Here is a 19,861-nt window from a genome sequence, read left to right on the forward strand (position 1 = left end):
TGACTCGTGGACTTCAACTCCCAGAATTCCTGAGCCAGCCATGCTGAGGGGAAAGGAAGAGGTTTCCAAGCTGAGCCATGCTGGCTCAGGAATTCTGGGAGTTGAAGTCCATGAGTCATAAAAGAGCCAAGGTTGCCTACCCCTGCCTTAACCAATGGTTCTGTTGTTAGGATAATTCACAAACTAGGCTGTGCTTTTTCAGGGATGTCGGCCCTTGAAGTTGACAATAGGGTAGTTAGATATATTCAACACTGGTTTCAGCTCTTCTCTCTTAGTTTGTTAAACCTGTCTCTTCTCCCAGGTCAGTTATCTACAAACATTGAGATAAGGATGCTACATTAGGAGAGGGAAGCCTTAGGTCCAAAGTGAACACAAGGTGACACAACAGCGGCATTTGCCGTGTTTCCCCAAGAAAAGCAAACCTTTGAAACATAGGATATTTGTGGCACGGCAAACACTGACTAAGCCAATTAAGTGAACATGATCACTGGCTAACGGTGGCTTAGCAGAATACATACAGGCATGCTGGCCGAGGAATTCTGGGAATTGAAGTCCACAAGTCATAAAAGGGCCAAGTTTGAAGACCCCTGGTTTGAATCAAGCTTCTACTGAGGGAAGTAGAGCAATTAAACACTATATATATATATATATATATATATATATATATATATATATTGCTTAACAGTGACACCTTGCTTTTGCACAAGATTTTGAAAACATTTGCTGTTAGAAGGGCAAAAAAATAACAGTTTTAAAGTGACAAAACAGAAGATTAAACACAACAGAGACAGAGGCCACATGTCCACACCAATGCATATTCCAAGCATGTAATACCTTTTTATTAAGTAGTAACTTTGGTTCTAAGAATTCCACCCTCATTTTCGTAACACTTCGTTAAAAACAAGTAGGCAAGAGCAAAATACAAAAAATATTAAATTATGAAAACCAATCCCCTTAAGGCTCCCTTTTTAATATTTATACATGTACACCAGGAAACAAGTAAAGACATGAAGGAATGGCCTAACCTAAAGAATTGGGAGGCAACACTAATTTGCCACCTTAACCAGCTAAAAACTCTTTTAAAAAGCATTGGTCGTTTAAAAAGACAAAGATTTCTAGAAGGAGACACTATCACTTTTAAATTAAAATAGGTCAGCGGAAGATATTCAGGTACACTTCTGAAAAATGGTATAATGGTATCAGTTATAATCACAATCTTGATTGCTCCCTGCTAATAAAGAGAGCTGAACAACGCCAAGGTGTTTGTTAAAAGCTGACCTGATGTTACACTGATGGGCTCTGGTGTTGTCCCACTGACTCGAAACAAAATTGTGGATTCCTATGCAAAACAGAAATAAAAAAAAAATCTTGCAGAGTACTTCGATGACCCAAAATATTAGTTACATTCTAGTAGAGCAGGGGTAGGCAACCTTGGTTCTTTTATGACTCGTGGACTTCAACTCCCAGAATTCCTGAGCCAGCCACGCTGAGGGAAAAGGGAGAGGTTTCCAAGCTGAGCCATGCTGGATCAGGAATTCTGGGAGTTGAAGTCCACGAGTCATAAAAGAGCCAAGGCTGCCTACCCCTGTACTAGAGGAACACTATTTCCCAACATCTGTTGTGCACAGTGTTCTGCAAAATTTGTTTTTCCATTGTTTTAGGAAACTTTTTTAAAAAATCCAATTGATTTCATTTGTCACTAAACCAGGAGCAGATTTATGTTCATTTGTTCATTCAGATGGTCCGGTTTCAATGAAGTTGAAGAAGACTATGATATGCAAAGGAGTAGGGGTCAAAAATTCATTGGGGATTGTGATACCAAGTGCAGTGAATTCTTTGATACCCACTGAGCCAGGAAGTGGTTATGGAATTGGAATCTCTAAAACTTTTAAGGGATGAATTAAATGACATAGCTTAGAAAGACACAGGAGTGGATAAGATCTATTAAGGCAAGTCCTTTCCCCAGAGTATTCCCACCACCTCCAAAGCCTTCCTGCAGTGACCAAATTAATGCAGAGAAGGGGAATGTTAGTGGTTAGCAGTGTATAATCTAATCGTCCGTGGTCCCCAAAGAAGAAATTAAAGCTGGAATTGTCACCTATGGGTGTGGCAAGTGAAACTCACCTTCACAAAAATCAAGCTCTCCCATTTCCCCTTCATGTGGCAAAACAATCTACCAATATATATATATTCTATCAAGCCCTTTGTGTGTGTCATTCTAAAAGACACAAACCTATTAATCCAAGTCAGTAACTTGTCTCAGGATTTAAATTAGAAGCAAATTAAATCTCCCAGAAACCTTTTTCTTATTGGCTGGGAGGGATGTGATTTTATTTGCAAAAATCTGGGATCCTGACAGATTGGGAACTTCACACCAAAGGAAAATTGCTTGTGGTCAGTCCCAAGAAATGGGGCTGAATCAGTTTTATACAGTTCTAATGCCTTCAGCAAGGACTAAATACGTCACTTATTCGAGATGTCAACTAATATAAACTCTGTCAAGGATTTTGCTTGGATGTAACTGAAAAAGGATGAAATGGACCTGACCCTATTTAGGTAGTTATTGAATGGGAATTTGTACTGCTAATTTTCTACCTACCTATTGTGATCACTACTAAAAACTAGCTCGGAGGGTTGACAGCCATTCATATACCTCAACGAACAAGTGCAAGAAATATCACACCGATGTGACAAGCACTCACAGAAATGAACTAAAATTAAGATTAGGCTACCCTGCTCATCAGAAGTTCTCCCTATCCAAGTTAGCTTTGCTTCCACAATGCATGGGTCCAAGGTTCAGTGGTTTTCTGAAACTAAGGTTTAAAACAATAAAATAAAATGCCACCTTGAATTCACGTGACACGGATGATATAACAGGCTAAGCATTCCCAAATTAAGTTTTTCTGATGGACTGGACTAAAATCCCATTAACCCCACCACACACAAAATTCAGCCAGCAGAGTAAGTAGCTGGATTTCCTGAAGTTACGAGAAAAAAAAATCCATAGGAAACGATGGCTTGCTCTCTGAATTATTATAAAGGATCAACTATCAAGAGGTCATTTAAAAAGATGGCTGAATCTAGTCAGGAACACTGGGCCAGTTCAGGATTGTCTGTGGGGGAATTTAAAAAAAAATCAAGATGGCGGCTGAAACGATGTGATCAAAGCCATGCTTCTTTGGTCCCATGCAGAAAGGGGAGGGGCTTTGGTCACATGGTCACGGCTGCCATATTGATTTTTTTTTACTTCTCTATTGGAGATGCAACTGGACGAATTGAAGCTTAGGACTGTTGAAGGAAAGTCCCACCCTAAGATTTTTCCTGAAAATCCATTGTTTTGTCCTGGTCTCTTGTTAGAATTCTAACTAGTTGAAAACAGGAATGAGACAAGAATCGGATGGCGGACAATTTAAAAAAATACCGATAACTTAATCTACAATCTTATTTCCACTTGTCAAAAAGTAAGTTCCTCTGGCATTAACGGGTTTACTTCCAGGTGGAAATGTAACTGGATTTCATGGAGAAGAAAGAAAATAAAGATAATTTCATGTTTGTTTGTTTGTTTTTTTAAAAAAAATCCCAGTCCCTGGTCAAGTTCTAAAATATTATTCCACACTTGCCTGGTTTCGTTAATCTTAAAAAAAAAAAGTAGCAAATCTGCACAGGAGATGAAAAATGGTGCACAGAAGTATTTTTAGGGGTTGTTGCTTCCTTCTCTGACCCAGAGATTCTCAGGCTGTCCCATAAAATGTTTGGGGTCCAAAGCAATACAGTTGAGAATCAGAAACCCAGCTGTATGGTTTTTGGAAACCCTGATCAAAATAAACATCAACTGCAATGTAGCTCTAGCAACCCTTGGCATTTGTCAGAAGAATCAATGATAAAGTAAAATGTTGCTTATCAAGGTTGGGTGGAGAGAGGGGGAAAAAGAGAGTTTAGTCAACCTGTGAGTGTTGCATTGCAAACATTGCAAATATCCCTTTCCTTTCAACTGCAGAAATGATTAAAAAAAAAGTATATTAGCCATCTAATGACAGAATATTGCATTTCTCTCTCTTTCTTCCTTCCTTTCTTCCTCAGAGCTGTGGTGGCCCACCTGCCCACTAGAGATAGATGGGGGGAAATCCAGCTTCAAGTCTAAAGGACTTTCTATTTACACAAAAGATCTGGATGGACAGCTCCATTCCTGAAGCCACGTTTTCCACACAGACCGTCACTCAAAAGTGGTCTCAAAAAGCACTTTGTTTTTTTTCCTGCATAGCAGAATTCCACAAAGTAGGAATGAGGAAGGGGGAAAAAATAATGCAGACATACTAGCCTGAGATGCTCACTTAAGCATGATCAGGAGTGAGTAAGCAGCCCAGCTACTCAAGTAGGTTCTCCATCTTATTTTTGATAGGGAAAAGCTGGTTGCTTGTTTATCCTCTGATCTCCGTATTATTACTGGCAGGTTTTGACTTCTACGCAGTCATCAATTCACACAGGATCCAGAAATTGACCTTGTATTGACCATGTTTTTCATCAGCTCCGGGGGATGAATGGGTGCAGGACGTCTTGCAGAAGTCACTTCCCCACCGCCCACCGGAGCTGCAGCTTCAAGTCTTAAAGAAGTTCCTCCTCTAGGAGTCTGGAGCTTCTGAGGATTCCTGGGCCGTTCTTCTCAAGTTGCCTTTCACCTTGACAAACTCGGGGGCGTTTTCTTGTTCCTCCTGGATTTTCTGCTTGTCAAGTTCGAGCTAGAAAGAAAAGAGTTTTTTTTTTTTTTAAGATAAGGAAGGGATGGGAAATACTCTCAACGAAAAGGTGCTTCTCAGAAGTTAAATAAGATAAGGTAAGGCAGTGTTTCTCAACCTTGACAATTTTAAGGCATATGGACTTCAACTCCCAGAATTCCACAGCCAGCAATGCTGGCTGTGGAATTCTGGGAGTTGAAGTCCACATGCCTTAAAATTGTCAAGGTTGAGAAACACTGAGGTAAGGTAACCTTGATTGTCACTTTTTTACTGTGGGCACAACGGCACACCTCAAAAATGAAATGTAGTTGCCCGCTCTCAAAGGGAAACACATACATGACACACACCTAAACATACTATGAACAGTATATGTATAGACCCACACCCCTACATATACGTAGCAAATAAATATTAAATACTGTCCATCTTGAATATATAATGGAAGGAGGAAGCTTGAGAGTTCACAAGGTTAATGCTGTATGGAATGAAACTCTGGCTGAATCTGGATGTTCTGCTACGGATACCACGGAGTCTCCTCCCAGAAGGTAACAAGGAAAACAGGTCGTGAAGAGGGTGTGTAGTGTCCTAGATGATCTTACGGATCCTGCTCAAGCAATGCTTCTGTGCTATGTCCTGGATGGGAGGGAGGGAACTGCCAATGATCTTCTCCGCCATCCTCACCACTCTCTGCACTGCCTTCCTGTCTGAAGCAGGGATGCCTCCAATCCAGACTGTGATGCTGTATGACAGGATGCTCTCAATCGTCCCTCTGTAGAAAGTGGTCAGGACAGGGGAAGGAAGATGTGCTTTTCTCATGCGACGCAGAAAATGCAGGCGCTGCTGTGCCCGCTTTGCCAGTTTCTCACTGCTGAGTGACCAAGTCAGCCTGGAAAGCCCTGCTTTGAGAGCAGCGTATGAAATGGAGGAGTTATTCACTTCTCCAATCTAACCCAATTTTTCAAGGAGAAAAAAACTATTTCTGGACTCGCCGCTGCAGGAGAGTGGCTGACCCTGTTACCTTCTGTGACCCTCATCCTAACAAAGCTTAAACCTACTGGAACTAACCCAACCTGCCTTCTCTTATATCTTCCCTTTGGGTTCTGAAAGAATTTTGAACTATTTTGAGGTCCCTAATTCAGGAGGTCCCTTCTGGAATCAAGATCAATACAGGCAGTCCTCGCCTTATTACAAGTTCGTTTAGTGACAGTTCAAAATTAGAACAACATTGAAAAAAGTGGCCGTTTTTCACACTTAACGGCCGTTGCAGCATCCCCCCATGGTCACGTGATCAAAATTCAACCGCTTGGAAACTGACTCCTATTATGACGGTCGCAGCGCCCCGGGGTCATGTGATTCCCCCCCTTTTGTGATCTTCTGACAAGCAATCCATGGGGAAGCCGGATTCACTCAACAACCGTGTTACTAACTTAACAAGTGCAGTGATCCACTTAACACCTGTGGCAAGAAAAGTCACAGAATGGGGCAAAACTCACTTAACCAATGTCTCGCTTAGCAACGTGTGGCTGGAAGTCGAGGACTACCTATAGACCAGGGGTGTCAAATTCAATTTCATTGAGGGCCGCATCAGCATTGCGGTTGCCCTCAGGGGGCCGGGTGGGTGTGGCCAGGGTGGGTGCAGCCTACTGGGTGGGTATGGGATGGAGTGGGTGTGGCCTACTGGGTGGGTGTGGCCAGCTCTATGTCATTCGCATTAAGGGTGCATGCACCCAGGGAGTGGGGCCAATGCGGCAGGGGTTGGTTCCTCGCTGTTTCCACACGGCCTTGTGGAGCTAAGACTGAATGTGTTTCAGCATAGATGGCCACCACAAAATTGTACATTGGCTCCCGGACGGCCTGGGCCACGGCCATGGCAGCGGGGGCCGTTCCCTCACTGTTTCCAGGATGGTTTTATGGGCCACATGAAACCACTTCACGGGCCACATCCGGTCCCCGGGCCTTGTGTTTGACATGTCTGCTATAGACAAATACCTTCTTTTTTCCCCTCTTACTTGTTCCAATTTCTGTTGTCGCTTGAGAAGCTCTATTTCCAAGTCTGACTTCTTCTTCTGGGCCTCCTCTTCTTTCTGCTTGAAAACCTGGTCTCTTTTTCGTCTCTCCATCACTTTTTGTAGCTCTGGTTTGTTCTGAGGAGCGAGACCCCTTGCAATAGAAGGCAAAGACAAGAAGATGAGCTAATATGTACGTCACACGTTTGTCCCAATATGGCCAGAGAACAGAATTCATCCACAGAGAAGTTAGTTGTATAAATGCAATTGCTTCTGTGTTTAATAATAATAATAATAATAATAACAATAACAACAACAACCACCACCCCACAATTTTCTGGGAAGAAAAATGATTTCTCGTTTTTTTTTTTAGTTTATATACCTTTTTTGGGAAGTTTTTCTCCACATTTCACGCTGGAAGAGCAGAAGTATCTTTGAAGATGATGGCCATAGGGAAATGGAGGATTTTTTTGGGGTCAATTTTGTATTAGAATTTATTTCCAATATATATATATATGTTTTTTCCCCCCAAAATTATCTTTTATATTTTTCCTCCTATTTCAGCGTATATAGCTTTCATAATTTAGGATATAAATACAAGGTTTTTAACTAAGTGACGTTTTCTAGCATCTTAAAACTAGCACCGCAGTCCAAAGATGATCTCATGGTCTTCTAGAGCGGGGGTCTTCAAACCTGGCCCTTTTATGACTTGTGGACGGTGTGCCTGGCCGAGGAATTCTGGGAGTTGAAGTCCATAAGTCATAAAAGGGCCAAATTTGAAAACCTGTTCTAGAGATTCTCATTTAGAAAAACCTTCCCCCACAAGGCTTACTTTCTCTCCCTGGTCCTAAAAATCTATTTCTAAATTAGGATTTAAGGCATCATCAATAGAATCACCAGTGAGATTTTGGACTGTGAGAAATTGGGGGGGGGGGGAAATACCACTGCTGCAGTGGAAAAGTATCTATTTGCCACTGTTCAGATCCATTTCAAATAAATGCAATAAGAATTAGACAAGTAAGATTTATTTGTTTGTTTGTTTTTTAAAAAAGATGAAACCATAGAGATGAACCAAAGGAAAAGCAATCTGAGAGCCACCTCACTTCCTGATTTGGTGTTAAGTCATCTTTTGGTTCCAACTGGAGGAAATACAAGTATCTGGAAAGTCACCTTGGTGTGCAGCTTATGCATTTCGTTATGTTGCATTTTTTTGCAATGTCAGAGGCAGACATCCTCAAGTAAATTCAGATGCTGGAAAGTCAATATTCCACAGACGTAGCTCCAGGATTAGTTCACTAGATGGCGCTGGAGCGCAACATATAATGAAGGAAAATCAGCAATGCTTTTCACTAAAAGAGGACTGTTCTTGGCCCACTCAGTATTTCTTAATTGAGGTACAAAGAGAAGAAATAAGCAATGCAATTTTTAATAATTCCAGCTAGGTCTCAAATCTACATATATCACTGATTATTTTGATCCAGACTAATGAATTGTCACTCCCTTGTGTAGTCTAGGTAGAACCATCTAGACTTCATCTAGGTCAGGGGTAGGCAACCTTGGCTCTTTTATGACACGTGGACTTCAACTCCCAGAATTCCTGAGCCAGCCATGCTGAGGGGAAAGGGAGAGGTTTCCAAGCTGAGCCATGCTGGCTCAGGAATTCTGGGAGTTGAAGTCCACGAGTCATAAAAGAGCCAAGGTTGCCTACCCCTGATCTAGGTACTTCTAGGTACAGTCGTCAACTGATAGTTAGGACTGCAGAAAAAAACAGTTGCAACCAGCCTGCCCTCTATTGAGGATATGTACACTGCACAAGTCAGACAGAGGGCTGAGAAAACAACTACAGTCTCCTCACATCCTGAACATAAACTGTTTTAACCAAAGAGAGAAGCAACCTAGAACTAAGGAGAAACTTCCTGACAGTTAGAACAATTAACCAGTGGAACAACTTGCCTCCAGAAGCGGTGACTGCTCCAACACTGGAGGTTTTTAAGAAGAGACTGGACAGCCATTTATCTGAAATGGTAAAGGGTTTCCTGCCTGAGCAGGGGGTTGGACTAGATGACCTCCAAGATCTCTTCCAACATTATTATTATTTTGGATCATCGCACAGTCAGCCAGATGTTCAGACTGGATTTGGCATTTTGTCTACCTATCGAGTCCTTACCCAGGACCTGGGATAGGCAGATGTGGATGTTTGATGGTATTACAGATATCGTCGCAGGATGGAAGCAGTTCCTAGTAAGGCCGCCTTTTGCAATTGACTAATAGCGAATTTGTCAATGCCAATGGTGTTCAAGTGGTGCTCCAGTTGTTTTGGGATTGCACCCAAGGAGCCTATACTATTGGTACTACCCTTGCTTGCTTTTGCCACAGTCTTTCTATTTCTATTATTATTATTATTATTATTATTATTATTATTATTATTATTATTATTATTATTATTATTATTATTATACTCCTCTCCTCAGGATGCCGCTATAGGACATTGCATGCCAAAACAACTAGACACAGAGAGTTTTTCCACCATGCCATCACTCTGCTGAACACCTAATCCCCACAGGACTGTCCTATGTCTCAGGATATTTACCCATGTAGTAGGGCTGTATTATGATTATCCTTCTCATCTTCCCTACTACCTTCTCCTATTGGTATCTTATGTTTATGTTACTTTGTTGCTTGTATGTATGCTGAGAGAGCTTACGCATCGGAGACAAATTCCTTGTGTGTCCAATCACACTGGGCCCATAAAGAATATTCTGTTCTAGATGTTAGACACAGCAACAGGACTGGCCACTGAGGTTGCCTATCCTTGTAAATGGAAAAAGGTCCATTATCTTCTTAAACATTCCAGCAGGTGGAACAGAAAAGGGGAGAGAAAGACAAGGACTCTTCTAGTTAAGAACCAGGAGTTGGCTAGCTCTCCTAATCAGAAGCTCATCCAATGCGAGCTTCCATTTTCAAGGGCAGAAAAGGGTAAAGGATAACGCAGAAGACGAGGCAGTTGGTGCTAGTGGTGACAAGCAGGACACTTCTGGGATTTAAAAACCACGGGTTTAAGTTGTGATTCTGCTCTTCCTCACACTAGCGTTTATTTTTAAAGATGTATGCCGTGGTTGATGCACAACTATCATAAGATATATTTGGCACACAGCTAGCAGAAGCTGTTGCCCTAGAGGGCAGAACTCAAATGTAGTGTATCAAGTGGGACTTGATTGCACAGAAATTAAGTGTTCACAGCTTCATGTTAGACGTTTTATTCCTTATTCCTTCCTTGCTTTCAAGCAAGCAGATGGGTTTTTAAGACTTGCCATTTCTAGCAATCAGAACCAGCAACCAAGCTGAAAGCTGTACATTCTCTAAATAAAATAAATGCATCGAGTTGCTTTTAAGAAAAACGAAATTTTCATCCAAATCCGAGTGCAGAAAGGTTTGTCTTTTGATTTGTTCCCTTCACAAGAAAAAAGTCACAAATAATGTTCTGTCTCTAATCCAAAGTCAAAATGTTGCCTCTCGCCACAATTTGGTGTTTTATAAACCAAGGAGCATTCTACCACAGTTTTCCTTATCATGAAGGTCTTATTTACAGGGTTAGATTTCCCTATCAAAGAGGACAGTGAGATATTTTGGATATTCTACAGACAAATTTTATTTAAGATGAGCTTAACCTGACACAAGGTTCTACTGTTGTCTCATGGAGCTAATTTATAAAAAAAGACAGGAGAAAAACGATACCATTTCTATTCTCTCCTTCTGTATTCATCATGTTATTCCTCCCCTTGGAAAACTTACATTCTATTTTTGTTCCAGAATTCCCTTTCGTATTATAAATAATAAGAACGTTGCATTAAGCAGCAGAGGTTGCTATCACCCCATCTTCTGAAGAAGTCTTCTGTGACAGATTTTAACACAATAAAAGATTCACTGAGTCTTAAAAAACTAATGAGCTTCTTACAGCGCTGGGATGTAATTATCACATAACTTGAAGGTTACAACTAGATTTCTGCGAAGATGATTAATATTGTGGGTTTGAGGTTTGCTTGATTCTTGGATTGTACTAAGCGTTTTAACGGCTTAGATCAGGGGTAGGCAACCTTGGCTCTTTTATGACTCATGGACTTCAACTCCCAGAATTCCTGAGCCAGCCATGCTGAGGGGAAAGGGAGAGGTTTCCAAGCTGAGCCATGCTGGCTTAGGAATTCTGGGAGTTGAAGTCCATGAGTCATAAAGTGGCCTAGGCCTAGGCCAGAGGTAGGCAACCTTGGCTCTTTTATGACTCGTGGACTTCAACTCCCAGAATTCCTGAGCCAGCATGGCTCAGCTTGGAAACCTCTCCATTTCTCCTCAGCATGGCTGGCTCAGGAATTCTGGGAGTTGAAGTCCACGAGTCATAAAAGAACCAAGGTTGCCTACCCCTGGCTTCGATATTCAATTGACATTTCTCTGTGGAACTTTTGCCGCTGAAAGTCATGGCCCAGTTTGGGGACCTTTTCTGACAATAAATGAATCACTACAGTCATTAAGTAAGCAAATCCAGCTTCCCCTATTGATTTTGCTTGTCAGAAGTGACTGGGAATGTTGCAAACGGTGATCACGTGACCCTGGGATAGTGCAACCATCATAAACACATGCCAAGCGTCTGTTTTGATCATGTGATTGTGGCGACACTACAATAGTCGTAAGTGCCCAGATCAGTTGTAAGTCACTTTTCTCAGTGCATGGTAACTTCTAGTGGATGCTAAATGAATGGTTGTAAGCAGTGGTGGGATTCAAATATGTGAACAACTGGTTCTCTGCATGGATGCTGCTTCTGGAAGTCCATTCTGGACCTGGGCAACAAAAAATTATCTACTGGTTCTACCAAAGTGGTGCGAACTGGCTGAATCCCACTGCTGGTTGTAAGTCAAGGACCATTTTTATAAGCGAAAGACTACTTATCCCAGGATAGCAACCCAGCCATTAGACAGCTGGGTGAAGAGAACAAGTCTAAAAATTAGAGGACAGTCCGTCTTTGTTCCCGCTTGAAAACAATAATTGCATTAACTAAAAAAAAAAAAGATTTATCCCTTTATCTCTTACCTTTTCTGATTCATACGGAGTTCTCGATGAAGATCTTGATGATTCCGAGATGTTTTTACAGGATTAATTAGTTTCTGAGGCTTAATTAGTTCAGGATTGTCTTCGTCTATGTAATCTGGTTCGGCCATGACAGTTTTCAGTATCTGAGGTGACTCTCTAGGTTCCCAGATTTCACCTACGTGATCTAGAAGAGATAGAAAAGGCTCTTGCTCAATCGATTAAGAAAATATTGCCAATCTATTTTCAGGAAGGCATTGTTAAGCATTTAGATGTTGCGTTATTTATTGCCACTTAGTTGATATCCCAGTCTTCTGTTCGTACCAATATCCAAAGTGGCTTACAACAGTAACACACACAGCATATTCAGCTTAACAAAATCAAACCAAGATAAATTCAAACCAAAAGTTGATCCTTAAAAGAATTAAAGTTAAGCCCTATAATGAGAGAGGTCTCCAATCATAAGTTTGGAGAAAAAAGGCAGCTAAGCTTTTTTGGTGCAAGGATGCTGGCTCTTCTTTTATATATTTATACACCCAGACGCACAAAACCGATGGCTGCAGAACTCCTGTTTTTCAATGTCTATTGCATAGCTATTCCTCATCTCCATCTACACAGTAGGAATCCAATATCTCATAAGACCCGGTATATTTTCTCAAACTGTTTACCACCTCTAGTACAAACTCTTTTTATTATTTAGCTCGATGGAACATAGATTCATCTTGAAAGGAAGACTAACAGCTCTCTTAAAGCTCTTTTGATCAAATCTTTTCTTTAGCAATTTAAAGACCATCTTATAGCTTTGGTTTTAGACAGATTCACACTTTGACTTGGATAAATGGCGAGAGAGGAGCTGAGGTCAGGGAAAGGGCAGCAGGATTGACTTCGCACAGATAAAAACTTTAGCAAAAATGAAATCAGACTGGCTTCTTATATTCATAATCCCTTCACCCTATGAGCATATCATTCACCCTGAAAGAAGGCATACAAAGTTCTTTTCATAGATTCTTTATGGGGTCCTTGGTGCTCTCTGAGCTTGGTGATTTTCTTGCAGACGTTTCACCCAAGTAGGTAACATCTTCAGTGCTAATACCTTGAAGGCATCAAATCCCCCTTCTCCTCTAGCACTGATGATATTACCTAGTTTGGATAATGAAATGTCTGCAAGAAAACAGCTGAGCTCAGAGAGCACCAAGAACCCCACAGCCGTCCTCCTCCCCTCCTCCTCCTCCTCTCCACAAACCCAACTGCCTTCTAACACTGATGATGTTACCTAATTCTGGGAGTTGAAGTCCATGAGTCATAAAAGAGCCAAGGTTGCCTACCCCTGCCCTAGGCAAAGCAGTGTAGCAACAAGAATCTAAGTTACAAATATTTTTAAAATTCTCCTCATTTAAAGGTGGGTGCCTAGAGCAGTGGTTCTCAACCTGTGGGTCGGGACCCCATTTGGGGTCGAACGACCATTTCACGGGGGTCGCCAAACAACGCAGTCCGCCATTTTTTCCCCTTTTCCTTAGCTGTGCTACTCCCTTTTATTCTATTGGCTTTTGAAAGCCAATAGAATAGACTCTCTTGAATAGAGTCTAATTCTATTGGCTTTCAAAAGCCAATAGGAATTGTCCAGGCTGTCTCTGCCCTGCTGAGCCCGCCAAAAGTCCCATTCTGCAAACAGTGCTGCACCAGTTGAGTAGTCCTCGACTTACGACAGGTTGAGTAGTCCTCGACTTACGACCAGTTGGGTGTTGCGGCATTAAAAAGGTTGAGAACCACTGGCCTAGAGAATAGTGCAGAGGCAAAGATTTTATCTGAATATTCTGAATCTGCAGCTACTCAACATTGCTACTAGATTGCGTCTCTCTACAGAGAGAGAGAGAGAGAGAGAGAGAGAGGGAGAGAAAGAGAGAGAGAGAGAGAGAAAGAGGGGGGCTCACTTTCCCTCCTTCCTTCTCTCTCTACCAGGCTCAAGGAGCACCAAGGACCCCACAGTCCTCCTCCTTCTCCCACTCCCTTCTAGCACTGATGTTACCTAGTTGGGTCATGAAATGTCTGCAAGAAAACCACCCAGCTCAGAGAGAGCACCAACTTGCTGGTGGTTCAGTCAGTCAGTAGCCAGAAATTCTCAGCACTGAGTCGTCAGTTATATCAACCACCAACTACATCTCAGCATCAAGGCTGAGAAGAACAGAGGGAAAAAAAAAACTTTTAAACCATGGAACGGAGGAGTGAAAGAACTGCCGGAATTTGACTACAGAGAGAGAGAGAGAGAGAGCGAGAGCGAGAGCGAGAGAGAGAGAGAGAGAGAGATGCACCTTCACATCGGCAGAGGGCAATCAAAGGTTTTAGTGGCCTTTTTCTAATCTGCAGTAAAGATTTGTATTTAGTTATGCTCAAATCTTAACCAACTTCTAGTCTGCCGCGGCCTGCTTAAACTGTGCCCAAAATTTTCTGCTGACATCTTGCCAGGCGCCCCAATGGGTGTTAGAGACCTTCAAAACACACCGCCAGGGTTTCCCAAAGATCCTCTGGCTTTGATACCAAGTGTGGCTTGCTTAGGCCTCAGGTAGTCCTCAGCCTAGAATTATAACCAGGATTGGGACCAACATATTTAGGGCTAAGCGAGGCAGTTGTTAAACAGTTGTGCCTGATTTTATGACATTTTTGCCGCAGTTGTTAAGCGAATCGTGCCGTTATGAAGCGAATCCAGCTTCCCACATTGTTGGAAGATTGCAAAATGGTGGTTACATGACCTCTGAACGCTGCAGCCATCGTAAACACCGCCAATAGCCAAGCACCTGGATTTTGATCATCTAACCATGAAAACATTGCGGTGAATCCAGTGGTAACCTTTTTCGGTGCCATTAACTTTGGTCGCTAAATGGATGACTTTAAGTCAAGGGCTACCCGTTAATATCCTAATGCAGGGGTAGGCAACCTTGGCTCTTTTATGACTGATGGACTTCAACTCCCAGAATTCCTGAGCCAGCATGGCTGGCTCAGGAATTCTGGGAGTTGAAGTCCACCAGTCATAAAAGAGCCAAGGTTGCCTACCCCTGTCCTAATGTCTTACTGTCAAAGAAATGTAGGAATGTGGAACCAAACCATCTCTATAACAGCCCCGGGTTGTAATTCCCTCCCCGTGTAATCACACAGCAAATGGCTAATTCTTTTTGCACGGGTGATACATCATTTTCATTCTTCCCTTCAATATTTTTTTAATTCAGTACCATCGGTTGATTTTAATAGTCTTTTTTTTCCCCGTTTTAAGAATGGAGTGGTCGCTTTGTTTCACAGATCCCCATGGAGAACTTTGTGACAACTTTATTCATTCATTAGAACAAAGAGTGAATAAATAAATAAATAGAGGAACTTTGCGGTGTCGGCAAACAATTAAGCTAGAGCCAAACAATTCAGCTAATTCAGCGATCCTGGGAATGAGCTTTGAACAAAAGGATCTGTCTTTGGTCTTTGTGAAATTAGGAAAAGATGCCCTGAGCTTTGAGCAAACACGTTATTGACCTCACTGAGAAATCAAAGCATGCCAGATACGCATCAATACGCTCTCCCACCTTTGGTTAAAATCAGCTTTGATGTTACTACGGCAGGCAAGGCTATCGGGGCCTCTTGTTTATGAGTCAATGAATTTTGATCCCAGAAAATGGATTAATTTAGGAACCAGGAGAAATATAGAGTCTAAGCTTGACCTCCATATACTTAAGACTCGTTAAGATAAGTAAAAGGATAGTCAAGGCATTACAGAGGTTGTCTATTCGCTAAGAATGTGAGGTTTGTTCATCCTAAATTGGGGGAGGGAGTCTAAATTAGACCCAACCTTGGGTCTTTTATGACTCGTGGACTTCAACTCCCAGAATTCCTGAGCCAGCATGGCTCAGCTTGGAAACCTTTCCCTTTCCCCTCAGCATGGCTGGCTCAGGAATTCTGGGAGTTGAAGTCCACGAGTCATAAAAGAGCCAAGGTTGCCTACCCCTGGCCTAAATGTTTAAAATTTAAAGTCTCAGCACAGAAAAGTAAATACTTTACTTGGTTTGTGATGATTTCAGAAACACAATATTTTGTCACTGTGTTTGGGGGGATTTTTTTTAAAAAAAGCTTTCAGTTAGGCAGGATTTTAGAGCAATTGCCCATGTAAAAACTACATCCAACTATACTTTTAAAAAAAGGAAAAAAAAATCTTTGAAATAGTCAAAATAAGTTTGATGCTGCCACCTGGTGTAACATCTGTGCAAAAGCTTGAAGAATTCTTACCACATCGCTGAGGAAGACCAAGGCAAGCATAAACAAGCTTAGGAAGCTATGTCCAACTCATAAAACCCAAGGAATATCTCAGAATGCTTTCTTAATCAAACTGTGGCAAACCACATAAGCCAAACATTCGAGTTAGAATTAAGGAACATTAACTTTCCCGATAAATGGAGCTGTTAATGACAAAAACCTATTTTAACAGGCTGTTCATTAAATAGGATATTATTGTGCCAGTTCACATCACCCGCATGGTGCTCACATCATTCAAATAGCACATTGAATGGAAAGGATGCCATTTTATTTGTGTATATTTAAATCACGTATAGTGAAAGAAATGACATCATTTATGGAATTGCATTATTGCGTCAAAAATTGGGTCTGTTGCACGGAGAGCTTATAAGATGTGCGAGATCTTTTCCGTGTTCTGATGCGGGCTGGAAAAAAAATATAATAGCTGGACAACCTTCCCAGGTCTTGGACCATCCTTTCAGAGACACAGGTAATCCTCGACTTACGACCACAACTGAGCTGAAAATTCCCAAGACAGTTGTTAAGAATCATGCCCCATTTTACGATCTTTCTTGCCACAGTTGCTAAGTGAATCACTGCAGTTGTTACGTTGGTTGTTAAGCGAAACTGACTTCCCCGCTGAGGGGAAGGAGGTCGCAAAAGGAGATGGCATGATCCCGGGACACTGCAAGCATCATAAATAGGAATCAATTGCCAGGCGTATGAATTTTGATCACGTGACCACGAGGGTGGTTGCAATGGTTGTGAGTGTGAAAAATGGTCATAAATAACTTCTTTCAGTACCGTTGTAACTCCGAATAGTCACTAAACAAACGGTTGTAAGTCAAGGACTATCTGTATTTCCTTACCAGATTCCTCAAATGCTCTCAACAATCATAGAGCTTCTAAAGCAGAGCTTCCCAATCTGAGTGAAAGAGAAGGGAAATGGGTGCGCGTGCACACACGCGCAAATGGCCGCATGCACGGTGGTGGCGCTAGCACATGCACACATGCACAAGCAGGCCATGCGTACCTGCAGCGGCGCTGGTGCCACGTGCACCCACAGCGGAGTTGGTGGCCGTGTTCATGCGCAAGCGGGCCACTAGCACCCACACATGGGCACAAACAGGCCACTAGCACCAGCGCACCTGCACAAACAGGCTGCTAGCACCCGCGTGATGCTGGGGCAGTGCTAGTACCCCGCACATGCAAAGGGGGCCACTAGCAAGTGGGCGGTGTGCGCATATGTGCATGCACTTGCCAGCCATTCCTGCGGCCTGATGGCTAACAGAGAGCAGCCTGGTATCAGGTTGGGGATCCCTGTTCTATAGTACTGGAAAGAATTTCTTAAAAATTCAGGGAGATATACAGAGAAGTATCTGCCTTGAAATTAGCCCACGCTGAACTCTATGGCACAGCCGAACATCAGCACAGGAAATGTTTTTTGATATTTTGTAGTATATCATAAAATGCTTTATGATTATGTTTCTGTCATAAAATGTTTTATAACGTTTGCCAAATTGTCCATCGTAGGGAGAAGCAATCCCAAATGTTGATGGTTTTAACTGGTCCTAACAGCAGCTTAAAATTAAGCTAATATTCATCTCCAAATAAACGGTTCTGCTTTTATAATGAGATTTAAAGCTCATAAAAGCTTGAAAATCTTTTGGCCCCAAGAATCAGAATTAAGCGACATCTCATACCAGTTGCATTGAAAGTAGAAACCAGAATTCCTTCCAAGAGTGTCAGAATCCCATAATCTCCCATGGGAGATCAATAATTTCAGTATCTCTGAAAATCACCAGGTTGGGCTATAGATAAATTCTAAAATATACCCCAAACAAAATAGCCTACAGCAAACATTATGGACAGAAGGCACCAGACAGAAAATGAGAAACACACAACCTCAAATTACTATAATTTAGGAAATAAACTTGATAAGTTAATTTACATGAATGCTGCTCAAAAAAAAAAAACAGAAGTTCATTAATATGCCATTGAAAATTTAATCCATGACAAACAGAGTCCAAATTATCTGTGAGTGACAGATGATTTCAGCATTTCAAAGGCTGAAAATTGCAGAAATTTAGCTAGGGGACCATTCCAGAAAGTTTTAAAACTGTAGCAAGTAACATTAACACCAAATCCAATTATGAGAACAATTATGATAATAAAGTGGCTATGTTCAATGTTCTTTTTAGCTTCCCTTCTGTCAGTCACAAGGACATTTTAGTCACATACTGTCACCTAGTGGAGGACGACTTGGGAGAATTGCTGTCACCAAGGAAAAGTAAAAGCAAAGCAGGACTACAATTTTGTATGGATTTGATGAAATGGGCGCTGAATCTCTGCAACACTGTGGTTGATGCCCAACCTCAACCACAATCACTTTTAATATGAGCCAGCAGTGTGCTGCAGCCACCAAAGAAGTCAATGCAGTCCTAGGCTGCATTAACAGAGGGAGAGAATCAAGATCACATGAACTGTTAATACCATTTTATAACACCTTGGTAAGGCCACTTGGAATACTGCATCCAGTTTTGGTCACCAGGATGTAAAAAAGATGTTGAGACTCTAGAAAGAGTGCAGAGAAGAGCAACAAAGATGATTAGGGGATTGGAGGCTAAAACATATGAAGAACAGTTGCAGGAAATGGGCGTGTCTAGTTTAATGAAAAGAAGGATTAGGGTGACATGATAGCAGTCTTCCAATGTCTAAGGGGCTGCCACAAGGAAGAGGGAGTCAACCTATTCTCCAAAACACCTGAAAACAGGATATGAAACAAGAAATGGAAACTAATCAAGAAGAAACAACCTAGAACTATGGAGAAATTTCCTCATAGTAAGAACAATTAACCAGTGGAACTGCTTGCCTCCAGAAGTTGTGAATGCTTCAACACTGGAAGTTTTTAAGAAGAGATTGGACAACCATTTGTCTGAGATGATATAGGGCAAGGATCCCCAATCCCCGGTCCATGGACCAGTACCGGTCCATGGCATGCCAGCAACCAGTCCACACAAACAAGCATCCACGGGATGCAGGCAGCACACAAAACCACGCACCCTCCGATCTGTGGAAAAACCTCTCTCCACGAAACCGGTCCCTGGTGCCCCAAAGGTTGGGGTCCTCCGATACAGGGTTTCTTGCCTGAGCAGGGGGTTGGACTAGAAGACCTTCAAGTTCCCTTCTAACTCTGTTATTCTGTTAACATCTAGCAAAGGGGCAAACAGACTTATCCCATGTTTCATCAGCTTCTCCATGGTGCAATTTATCTTTTCCATCCCCCAAATAGAAGGTAGCTCTGTTATTTGACCCATTCCTTTGGGAATCTCCACCATCGCTTATTCTCCAAACTGCGATGCTGGCTAAGGAATTCTGGGAGTTGAAGTCTACAGGTTTTAAAGTTGCCTTCAAAAATTATGGGTGTTCCATCACTGCAGGCGTTCAAAAAGAGACTGGACAATCTGGAATGGAATAGGATCCCCTGCCTGAGCAGGGGGTTGGACTAGTAGACCTCTAAGGTCTCTTTCAACTCTGTTATTCTGTTATCATTTACTAACTCTGTTATCATTTACTAAGATTGGTCAGAATGGTTTAGATCAGTGGTTCTCCACCTGTGGGTCGGGACCCCATTTGGGGTCGAACGACCATTTCACGGGGGTCGCCAAACAACGCAGTCCGCCATTTTTTCCCCCTTTTCCTTAGCTGTGCTACTCCCTTTTATTCTACTGGCTTTTGAAAGCCAATAGAATAGACTCTCTTGAATAGAGTCTAATT

At 42.0% G+C, this 19,861-nt stretch overlaps 1 protein-coding gene across 4 annotated transcripts in view; it reads right to left on the reverse strand.

The window, feature by feature from the left end:
- Positions 1-813: 813 nt before the first annotated feature.
- The window catches only part of FAM107B (family with sequence similarity 107 member B), a 51,332-nt gene continuing 32,284 nt past the window's right edge, over positions 814-19,861 (reverse strand). Inside the window, exons 2-5 of one of the 4 annotated variants that reach the window (XR_005558432.1) lie at positions 11,819-12,002; positions 6,743-6,893; positions 1,601-4,736; positions 814-1,430 (exon numbers count right to left, since the gene is read on the reverse strand). Coding sequence is in view for 3 of the 4 variants with exons in the window: in XM_039357511.1 (XP_039213445.1) it covers positions 4,620-4,736; positions 6,743-6,893; positions 11,819-11,946 (396 nt within the window). In the remaining variant the exon portion in view is untranslated. Of the gene's footprint in view, positions 4,737-6,722; positions 6,894-11,818; positions 12,003-19,861 lie in introns of all 4 variants that reach the window. The other 3 variants (XM_039357511.1, XM_039357512.1, XM_039357514.1) reach the window with 3 other exon arrangements.

Source organism: Crotalus tigris, unplaced genomic scaffold (genome assembly GCF_016545835.1).
Source record: "Crotalus tigris isolate CLP2741 ecotype Arizona unplaced genomic scaffold, ASM1654583v1 scf7180000018925.3142382, whole genome shotgun sequence".
In the NCBI taxonomy this organism is placed as follows: domain Eukaryota; kingdom Metazoa; phylum Chordata; class Lepidosauria; order Squamata; family Viperidae; genus Crotalus; species Crotalus tigris.